This window comes from Pyrgilauda ruficollis, unplaced genomic scaffold, assembly GCF_017590135.1.
Source record: "Pyrgilauda ruficollis isolate IOZ18807 unplaced genomic scaffold, ASM1759013v1 scaffold50, whole genome shotgun sequence".
Lineage (NCBI taxonomy): Eukaryota > Metazoa > Chordata > Aves > Passeriformes > Passeridae > Pyrgilauda > Pyrgilauda ruficollis.
This window is the reverse complement of record NW_024526600.1, coordinates 6,860,409-6,871,376: the sequence shown is the minus strand read 5'-3', so window position 1 is coordinate 6,871,376 and position 10,968 is coordinate 6,860,409. Positions and strand designations below refer to the sequence as shown.

Genomic DNA, 10,968 nt, shown 5'->3' with positions numbered 1-10,968 from the left:
ACATTTGTGGATTCAGCCTCATTTGCTGTCTGGGAGCTGGGACAACTTCAGTTGTGCACAGGACCAAGTGTCCTCCAGACAGCTCGTGGCTGCAGCTCTGCAAAGAGGTCGATCTACTCCTTGCAGGAGCACAGGTAACTGTGGTTGGAGGGTGAAAGTTCTCCTCATCAGTTTTAGGAGGGTCTCATTTCATTCCTATCAGGCAACACCCTCTTTCCTGTAAAGCATAACGGAAGGAATAACAAAGTCCAGCCTAAAATCCAGTCTGATAATCATGCTCAGTCAAGAACACAGCAGACACTTCCTGAACCTCGCCCAAGCCAAGTCATGCTCAAGAGCAAGGTGCACTGGAGACGCCAGAATAAAACCTAAACCAGCCAATTTGTGCAGGAGTAGCTGCCCTGAAACATGCACGGGCTCCAGAGATTCCCTGCTGGAAAATGTAAAACATTTTCCCCTCTCTACCAGGAGCCTGGACAACAGACAGCAAGACATGCCCAAGGAGAGCACGATTTCACAGAGGATGTGGCAAGGGGACTGAAAGAGCAGAAAACTGTCCGAGTTACCAGAGAGCCGCCCAGTGCCTCCGCTCTTTGTTTTACAAACAAACAGGAAATTAAATCCCCGAGCAAACAAAAATCTCTGATATTTTTTTTTCCCAGCAGGCTGGGAAGGAAGGTGGTGGAGTTGGTGGCACGAATGCCATGCTGCAGCAGCCCCTTATTGAGTAAACTGGGATCTCAGGCAGGGCAAAAGAAACCGAGTCTCAAAAAAGTGCAATGCTGCTTGTGGGGCTGTCTGGCACCGGCGGGCGAGGGAGCGATGGCCTTGCCCACGAAGTGCTTGGGGCACAGACACACTTGGAAGTGTCCGTGCCCTCCTGCTCCTAACCCGGGCCATGAGCAGGGTGGAACCGCAGGAGCACGGGCAGGCCCGCTGCTGCCCGTGGAAGGGTAGGGGACACGGTGGGCACAGCCGGCACTGGTTTTTGAGGTTACACACGCATGGAAGGGGTCAGGAGTCGACAGCCCAGCAGGCAGCCCCCGGCTGGGGCTGTGCGTGGGGACAGGGCCGGCGGTGGCTCCACACGCGTCCGGCGGCTCCGTGCGCAGGGATGTGAGGACAGGGGGCACGGGCGACCCCCGCCCGCGGGAGCGGACACGGGGGGACCCCACCCCGCGAGGCGGGGCCGGACGGGCTCCGCAGCCGGGGCAGGAACGAGAGACCAAAGCGTGTCCCGGCCCCACGCTGCCCAAGGGCCGCTCCCGGGGGTCCAGGGCACACTCCCGGCCGGGCGAGCCCGCCCTCCCCGCACCGGGGCTTTCCCAAGCCACGTGTGCGCGGCGGCGGCCCCGGGAGGGAAGAAGGGAAGGAGGCGGCGAGGGCAGCGCCGTCCTCGGCGGGGCCCTGCTCGGCGAGGCGCTCGCCCCTGGGCCGGCGGCCCCGCTCTCCTCCCTCCCTCTCCCGCCTGAGGGGAAGGGGCCGGGCCGGGCCGGACCCCGCGCCGCCCCCGCTACCTGCGGGCGGGGGCGGGCGCTGGGAAAGTTTGTCTCTGTGGTTGGCTGCGCCGCGCGGCGCGGCCGGTCGGGGCGGGCGGGCGGCTCCGTGCGCTCGCAGGGCAGCGAGCGGCCGGCCGAGGAGCGCTGCCGCCGCCGGTCCCCCCGGGCCAGCCCAGCCTGCGAGCCCGCCGTCCCGCTCGCCTAGGGAGAGGCGCCGCGCAGCCCTGCCAGCATGGGGCACCGCGGGGAGAGGGCGTCCTGCCTGCCTCTCCTCCTCCTCGTCCTGCTGCTGCTCGGTGAGCCGGGGGTGCGCGGCCGGGGGCGGCGGGGAGGGCGGCCGGGGGTGCGCTGCCCTCGGCGGGGCCGGGCTGTGCCGCCTGCCCGCCGGGCTGTGCCGGCCCCGGGAGCGGGCGGAACGGGCCGGCCCAGATCCCCCGGTCCCCGCTGCTCCCTCCAGGGAATCGCTGCCGGGCATTTCCCCGGAACTTTATGGGGCTCCCCGCAGCGGGGGTGGGTGGCGGGGTGCTGCCCGGGGGCTCCCCGCCGTGAGGGGCTCCCGCAGGCTCCGGGGTCCCGCGGCGCCGCGGATCGTGGCGGGGGAGCCGTAGTTGCTCGTAAAGGAGCCGTGCGGGGGCTGTGGTCGCGGTGAGGTGAGAGCGCTCCTTCGCTCCGAGACCTCACCTGGCGGACGTGAAGCCGCTTATTGAGGTGGGCACCCTCCTTCTGCCTGTCCCCCGGGGGGCTGCGGAGGGGCCCGCACCCTGCTCGGGTTCTCCGGGCACACGGGGTGCGGGGGAAGCAGCGCTTCCCTGGCGCCCTCCCCGCCGGGCTGCCGGCGTTTGCTGCCTCTGCCGGGAAGTTCTCCCGCTAGGAGATAGCGTGTGATTGTGTAGGTGATGGTTTACGCTGTGTTCAGGTAATTGTGAAGCTGTCGTTAGCGTGACATGTGGCATTGTTCCTTACGGGTGTCAGTGCCAGCCAGGCAGCGTGCAGGAATAAAGACAAGCAAGCTGTACACAAAAGGGTGGGTGGTGAGTTGTCGTGGGGTATTTTTTTTTCCTTTTCTTTTTTCTTTTTTTCCTCCCCCCCTCCCCACCCCGAACGCTGTACTTGTAGCGTTGTTGCTAACCCTGTTACAGAAGTAGCAGTGAATGTAAAAGCAGAGAACTAGGAGACCATTCGGGTGAGATAGCTCTGTCTCGTAGTGTTTGAGTGGCTTTGTGTCAGCTCTGGGCAGCCAGAAGGACACCAGGTGCTGGTGAGCAAGCATGTCCCACAAGTTACTCTATGTAGTTCATGATTCAGAACACTTGATTAATTGCAGGTAGTAAGTGGGAGCCTTTTCCAGATTTCAGGTGGAGGGAATAACTAAACAGTGCCCCAGCCCCACACTTGCCAACACTCTTCTTTAAACAAAACTCTACTCGCTGACTTAGTTTGTGCTTGTACTTTTGACTTTGCTGTGACTTTTTTTTTCCTTAAGTCTGCCGGAGCACTTTCCTCATAGTTTGGATGCTGAATCTTTCATAGCCAGGTGTGCAGAGCTGAGAGTTGCAGTTGAAAAGTCAGCTTCCTAAACCTGGTCTTGTCCCAGCCTTTTTCCTGAGGCTGCTTGCAGGCTCTTGGGGCAGAGGGTGTTCTGTCTACAAGATCCTACCAGACAGAAGTGTTCACTGTGCTTTCTCTTACTTGCAGCTGACGTTAGTCATCTTTATCGTTTATCTTTACAATATAGGCGTGCTGCCAGCTGGGGAAACAGTCATGAGCTGGAGAGCTCACCTTCAGTATTTTTGTTTAGAAACAGAAAGGGAATAAGATTTTTCAAGAGGATGGTTTAATGGGACAAGCGGAAAATCAAGACTCTCAGATGCTCAAGGTCATGCAGCAGAAAGTAAAAACTATTAAGGATGATGCACAACAGGAAAGTTGTTTCCTTCTTAATTCAAGATGAAATAATTTGAAGAACTTAAAGTGTTCATGCAGAGATATATGGCCATTGTTCATGATCTGGTTTGTCTAGATGTTCTGAGTTGTCTCTTGGGGATATATTTTTTTGGTAATTGGAATGGTGCTTTTAAAACTGAAAGTGTTTTTGTGTGCAGAAAAATCTCTGAACTGTAGTCTTATTTGTAGTGTGTGTTGTAGAGTGCCTATCTTTTGATACCATTGCTTGGTCACTTATATGAAATATTCCAAAGGTTAAGAGGTTTGGAAAGTAGTCATTTTCTCACTCTGGATGGGAGAAGTTTGCTTCTGTGAACCATTTCTAGCAGCTCTTTAATGGAGAGATGGGTTGGAGCTTTTGCTGCAAGTATTGAGGAATTCTTGTGTAAGGGAGGGAAGGAGCTGAAGCATACACAAGTTTATCCATTGTGAGTACTTAGACTTGACTGTTTTCTTCAGATATTTACAAAATAATCCAGCAAAAGGATGCAAATGGCTGAAGTATTTGGCTGTGACAAATGAGAATGTTTTATCATCCTTTTTTTTTTTTTTTTTTTTTTTTTTGATCCAGTACAGTTATAATCTGTTTGGTAAGGAGATTGTGGGATCCTGATATTAAGGCTTCATCTAGTCTCTCTTTTCTTCCCTCCTCTGGTGTGGTTAGATCCTGAGAAAGGAGGGCACTGTAAGAGCATTTTGCTCTGTCTGTTTCATGTGTGATTTCACTCTGTAGCCAATCTACCTAATCAACCTGTGAAATGCTCTGGAAACCAAAACGTCTCTCCTAGGACAAGACAGCCAAAAAACAAAACAAGTATCTGATTGTGACCAGGGCTCAGACAGTAAAGTAAACAATAAGCATTCCACCTCCTGGATTTTTTTCCTGGTTCTTGTTTGAGGTCCAAGGTAATAATTTCAGTGGATCTGATAAAAAAAGGTTTTTGTTTAAATGCTATGGGGCATGAGGAGAGCATGTACTCAGCAGATCCTAGGGGAAAACCGCTGATAATGGGTTTCCCAGAGATGGCCTTTTTCTTACTCACCTTTTAGACCTGAGTGGCACTCACTGTCCACAATGATGAAAGTCAGTTCCAGCATGCCAGAACCCCAGGAGCTGTGTGTTTAGATGGATGGAGTTGTTTCCTGCATCTCATGTCTGAAATTATTTTTTGTTTCTTTTCCTCAGAAGCTACAACAATTAGTCATTTGAATCGAGGTTTAATTCAAGCTCTGCAATAGAAGGCTTTTGGTAATTAGTGTAAGTTATTGTGATCATGCACTTCAAGGAAAAGCATGCTTTAATCTTTTCCTGCATTTGCAGCTAAAGTGGGAGCATTAGAGAAAAGGAGAGCCTCAAGGTTTAGGGCAGGGAGGCAATGAAAGGATGACTGCCTAAGGAGTGTTCAAGGTATGTTGGAGTGGAATCTGCTCCCTCTTCCCTTGCTGGTGCCTGCTCACCTGCAGGTGAGCCCAGGGCTGGCCCTGGTGGCTTTTGCCTGCCTGTTTTTGGAAGGAGGCAGGCTCAGATCCTCACTGGTACTCAGAGAAGGCTTACAGCTAGACCAGCCTATCTCTTTGTGACTTAGGAGGTGGCTAGAAAAGGCTTCCAAAAGGGAATTGCAGACTGCTAATGCACTAGAAGCACGTAGTGAGTGTTGGAACTGTGTTGGTGAGGCACTGAAGGGCAGGTGGTGTTGCCGAGGAGGAAGCTCTTTCCCTGTGGCTTTGTCATGCTGATGTATTTTCTTGGTGTGTAGGCTGTGGGAACATGTGGGAATCGAGGGGTGAGCAGTGTAGTGAGTGTTTGTTCTTTGCATCCTGTCTTCTTTAGGGTTGGCAGATGATAGCTTAGTCACCTTCTCTGGCTCTCTCGCCTGTCTGGGGCTGCTTTTTAGGGAGTCTAGGTGCTTTTTCTGAAATTCTTTGACCTTGTTCCCCAGGTTTCTCGATGGCTACATTTCAGCGTAGCAACAGCTTGCTCTCTTTAGGTAGCCTCTGTTGTATTTGGCTCTAATCCCCGAACTGAGGTATAAACCTGCCTGAACAAGATTTGAAGTAAGCAGTAGGGGTCATTTAAAAATGCAGCCACATGCTTGATTAGAGGGGAATGTGCTTAAGAAATAATATATATCCATCCGTCTAGTTATATAAACAAACATTCAGGGACATTTGAGATTTCAGCTTTCACATCTAATGTATTCATGGGTTGATTTGTTTCTGCGTGGTTGTTTCTTCTTCTTGTGGGTTGGGGTTTTTTTTCCCCATTTCCATAATCCTTGTCAAACACTAACCTGCAAAACAGAAATGTGTATTTTTTTTTAGAAGGGAAATGGGTACATATCTGAATAAGGTATTTTTAGAAAGAGAGCATTTCAATTGTCTGGTTTTAGATGCCTTTCAGTGATATATTTTATGGTGTGTGAAGTTCTGTGTTTTAGAAGGACGGGAAAGGGGACACATTGTCTGAAAATTTTCAGATTATGTATAGAAGTCAATTGAAAGTTAAGTTGGAAAGAACTTGAGGAAGACAAGGAGCTAGGTCAAAGTAGTGGTTATGTCAGTGTCTATAAGTCTTTAGTACTTTCAAAAGAAAGATATTAGATGGGAGTATAGAATCAGTCTGTATATTGTAATGCAAATAAAAATATCTGTTTAATACTTTTTCTTTTTTTTTACTTTTATTGGAGATGTTACCAGGCCTCTGGTATTTGTTCTGCTTTCTCAGATCTGTGATAGTAAGTGATAAAGTCTTATAGACTTTAAAGTTTTATAGAGACCTGTGAGGTGAAATTGTCTAGGCATACCGATGTTTCCATTTCTGTCCAAGAATAATAAGCAGTTTCCAGCATGACCCCAGTTCCTAACCTGCACAAGGTACCTCAAAATGGGATTGAGCAAGGCAGGGAGAGAATGTGTCATAAGCAGGTTTGAAGCTGTTAGAATTTCCTGTTCTAAAGAACAAGTGAGCTTACAAGGAGATACTAGTTTCTCAATGGTTCTCAATTTTTCTTTTTTTTTTTTTTTTTTTTTTTGTCAGTTGATTCTCTAGAAAGACTCAAATATCTACTGAGAAGAGGCTTTAAAAATAATGAGAAACTTTTAATACACCTTGTGTTTTGCAAGGGGCAAAGGTGTAAAATCAGTTTCAGACCAAACTGCTTTTGGATAAACTGACAGGTAGCTGCTAAGGTGCCAAAAGTCTTGAATAATGTCTTTCCAGATGATCAGCATATACAAAATAGGATAAGAAGGAAGACAGGAATTAAGGAACTTAAAGTTTCTTAGGTTTTTTGAGTCTCATATCAGAAGCTGGCTTATTCATATACATGTAAGATTTCATGTGAAATTGAATTGTGAAACATAACTGATTTCTTCTTAATGAAGTCTGAGACAGATAAAAGGATGGTGGTTTGTTTTTGTTTTTTTTTTACCCCCATTATTTCCAGAGTTGAAAGTGGTGTCAAAGCTGGCTTTCCAGAGGATATTGGACTGGCTTTCCAATTCTGGCTTTCCAGAATTACAAAGATGTAATCATCTTTGGCATTCTGACCAAGTTTAAAGTGAGTTAGGTAGAAGGTAGAACTGGTGTTGCTAAATGCCTTTGCTGAGTCTTGGAAAAGTTATAAAGCAATGTGGTAATGCTTGTAGATTTGGGTCGATGTGACTACAATGGGGACTGCTTGAAACTGGCACTGGAGTATTGCACTTGGTGCTCCTGTTCATTACCCTGGAGAAGGCAAGTTGTGGGGAAAGAGGGGCTGAAGCAGCCTGGGGAACAGTATCTGTGTGCAGCAGAGGCAAATACTGCTGCAGAAATATGAAGAATTGCTGCAGCAAGCTGAAGTATTTGACTAGTGATAATCTCCACAGCCAGATGGAATTTGCATGGATGCTCTAAAGGATATGAACTGTTAGCTGAGCTATGGGAAGAAGAGGTAAGAAAGGCAGAGAATTCTGGACAGGATTTCCTTTAAAAAAGAATCTGAGGGTGGTTTTTAGAATTAATTGACTTGTGAACTTCAGGAATGAGAACTAATTAAAGACTGGAGCTCCCAGGCAATCTGTCACAGCTGCCAATAAGCAGAGCTGGCAGCAATGCCTGTAGTATATCTGCTTGTTACTGTTTGTTATGAGTGCCATCTCTTAAATTGTTTATTATTCTGCAGGATTTCAGGCATTCATGCTGAAATTTTCTGGGACCACAGGTTGACTTTTTTTCCCCTCTGAGGAAACACTGCTACCCTCACTCTCTCTTTCCTTAAAGTGCTCCAGTATTTCCAATAGTTACACTTGGGAAGGCAGCAGGGCGAGTTCTTTTTTTCCTTTTTGATTCTTGCAGGTTCCAGATATTTCTTCCTTGTCACTCTTGAACCACTAATAATCTCAGCTGCCAAGTTTGGAAGTTCTAGCACAACCGTGCCGTGGTTTAGAACAAGAACTGGAAATTTGGCTGGAGTGTTAACTCTACATCAAGAATGTGGCTTTTGCTGTTCCTAGGAAAATGTCCAAATTTGGCCACATTATAGACTTGGAAAAATATCAGTTTGTAAAAGCTTAATAGGGAATTAGTCTCAGGTCCCTAGAGAAAGCATTCTGTCATTGCTTGTAAGGTGTGAAAGGATTACAACTGCAGTTGGGGGTGGAGAAATGGAGCCCTCCTTTTTATTCCAGTTTCAGACTTCTGTAAATGTGTGTGAAGGCCTTTCTCCCCGCTCCCCTGCCCCACACTTCTGTTCTTTTTTTCTCTCCCTTTGCCAAATTGGCCAGTGCTGGATTGATGTACTGGTCTGTGTGAATCACTGATCAGAGCTGCTGTGAGAGTCTGCTGCTTGTAACACACAAAGTATATATATCATCTTTCTTATGTGTAGCTTGGAAAAAAAATCAATGTAAACTTTGTGTTGCTTTTAACTTTTGTTCTCTGGCTTCAGTTCATCTCTCAAGCTTTTTTCCCAGATATCCATTACCATTCTTTACTTCACACTGGCTGTAAAACAGCTCCTGTTGCTGTAGCTGCTCTTATTCCACTCTTTCTGTTTAACAGGCTTGATTAGTCTGGACTTGCCTTTCTGCCTTTCTTAAAGACGTGGTTTAGCTGTGCTGCTCAGTGCTTGCTTTGTGACTGCAATTTGTGTGCTCTCATGCTCTTTGAGTCTCTCTCTTCTGGCCATATCAGTAGCCTCCGAAAAGAGTTCGGTGGAACCATTTGCTGGGGGTCGTGTTGGTTAGCAAGAGTCCAGTTCCAACAAAAAGCTGGCTCTGCTTAGGTTTGCCAGTCCTAGAAAGAATAATTGCCAGTGTAAAGGACTTTGTTTCCGTGCATGTTGCACCGCTGGCTCCGAGTGCAGAGATTTAGCGTGGAGTTTCAGTGGGCCTTTGATGCGGCGCGGCTGTGGGGAATCTTTGAGCGGGCTGTAACGCATTGTTCTCCTACACGCACTAGAGTGATTGTTGCGAGAGAGGCATCCGTGGGGACCTCTGCCAGCTCCTTATTGATGTGTGCAGTTTCATCTATTGACACGCTACCCTTCATTATTACACAGTGGATCCTGTGGCAGTGGAATTCGCTATTAAATCTGCCCCGCGAAAGAGAATTGGCAGAGGCTGCCTTAAAAGCAGTGTGACCCCTGCATTTGCAAAGAATAGCTTCTAAATGTGAAACAGATGCTGAACTGATGGAGGATGCTTCCTAGATTTTCAGGGTACCAAACATATTCATTTTGAGCAAGAATTCAGAATTTGCTTGATTTGTGAATGGTAATTTAAGTTTCAATGCCCATTTTCCCCCCCTCAGAAATGCATGTCTAATCAGTACATGTATTTGTGCTTGAATGTGGCTAGTAATACTGAGGTGAAAATAGGCAATTATTTGTTAATGGAAACTGTTAGAATGAGCAGCGAGGTGTTAGTCTTTCTGTGTGTGCTCTAATCCTCTTCCTAGGGGGTGGGAGAGGTGATGTATCTTCCTTTGCCTTTTGCCTTTGCCACCAGACTATTTTGTGCTTTCACTACCCATAATATTTACCCAGATAATATCCACCTTCCCCCAGAAGAGATGTTATGTTGTTTGGAAGCCCAGCAACATACTGTGTGTTGGGGAGGTGGATGTCTGTGGATGGTGTTTGTGTAAAGAGCCTTTATGGTGTATGTGCAGTGTTCTTGCTCCCATCCAGTTTATACAGAGGTTTCAATTAATGCCAAGTAAGAAGTGTATCGCATCAGCCTTGTTTCTGTTTGATCTCAGGGCTTGGTTCTAGACAAGGCATGCTGTATCTTTTGGCAAAGAGAGCTTAAGTGCTTGGAGGTGGCCTCATCAGTGAGAAAATAAAGAACATGACAGCTTATTGGAGAAAAAAATCACTCAGTAATTGGAAGTGGGAAGTAACGCGAGGCTGGGTCTTCCCTGTCTTATCACAAAGCTGAGTTGAATGGTCACTAAAGCTATTGACTGAGCCCTGTCTGCTGGCAACTCTATTGATGGGCACCTGTCAATAGTTGTAGAGCTGCTGATATCCCTAGGTCTGTAGGTTTATATAGTAAAAAAAAGGTCGAGAAAATAGCATGTGTACTCTGGGGTCACTGGGTATAGAAGTATGGCTGTTGCTTGAAATTAGAAGTGGGAGAAGGAAGGGGAGGGGAGGGGAGAGAACTGGAGCAAGGCATGCTTTCCACAGAGAAAGGGAAGTGGGGGAATAGCTTGTTTAAAATGGAAGAATTAGTTAAAGGTATGTCTGCATGAGATGGTGGTGCTGGGGCAGTTATCACACAAAACAGCATTGATAAAAACCTACTGGTTTCTCAAAGCTCTGCAGTTGAATGTTGAAATACCCTGGTTTTCTAAGCAAAGTTTTCTGCTCACCACTGGCAGGTAAATGGAATATCTAATTGCAGACTCCTGCAGAGTTTAAAACAAGGACTGAAGTGTGGTGCATGTGGCTGCAGGCTATGCTGTGGCATCTGAGTAGTTGCTGGTGTCTGCCTTTAAAGTCTGAAAGGGCGGGTTGAGGGGGAGGCTGCAGTACTGTGAATAGAGTTACTGGGTGGGGATGTCCTTCCAAAATAGCTGAAGAACAAATGAGATTTCACATGGTACCCTTGTTCCTGCTTAGAACCAGAGGCCGCAGGGCGTGTGCCTGTTCTGGACTTTGCCTTATGAACCTCTAAGGATCAACAGAGACAGCCCAAAGCTACTGAGAAAGTAGCTGTTAAAGGTAGTTTGAAGTATTTTTCACTGACCCTCCTCTTGATGTGAGCTGTCAGCTTTTAGTTTGTGTGTATGTAGAGAGATTTTTCTCCCTGTCTGATGCTGTAGAGACACTTAAATCTCGTTGTGTATGTGGGCAAGGGTAGTAACCTGCAGGTGGGTGCAGGGCAGTGCATGGGGCACTTCTGTACTCAAACTTGTAAGGTGGGTCCTTTCCTTGCTTTAACAATTCCTACCCCAGAATAAGAAATGAGTCCCCTTACCTGGACTTTGACAGAACATGCGTTTGTCATCAAAGTAATGTGCTGGCTTTCTTCTGTA

At 47.6% G+C, this 10,968-nt stretch overlaps 1 protein-coding gene across 3 annotated transcripts in view; it reads left to right on the top strand.

Annotated features, from left to right (window-relative positions):
- The first annotated feature begins 1,498 nt into the window (after nucleotides 1-1,498).
- Nucleotides 1,499-10,968, top strand: part of PTGFRN (prostaglandin F2 receptor inhibitor) — a 66,194-nt gene continuing 56,724 nt past the window's right edge. For all 3 annotated transcript variants that reach the window (XM_041480285.1, XM_041480286.1, XM_041480284.1), the window contains exon 1: nucleotides 1,499-1,795. In XM_041480285.1, coding sequence (XP_041336219.1) covers nucleotides 1,732-1,795 — 64 coding nt within the window. In that variant the 5' untranslated portion in view covers nucleotides 1,499-1,731. The remainder of the gene's footprint in view (nucleotides 1,796-10,968) is intronic.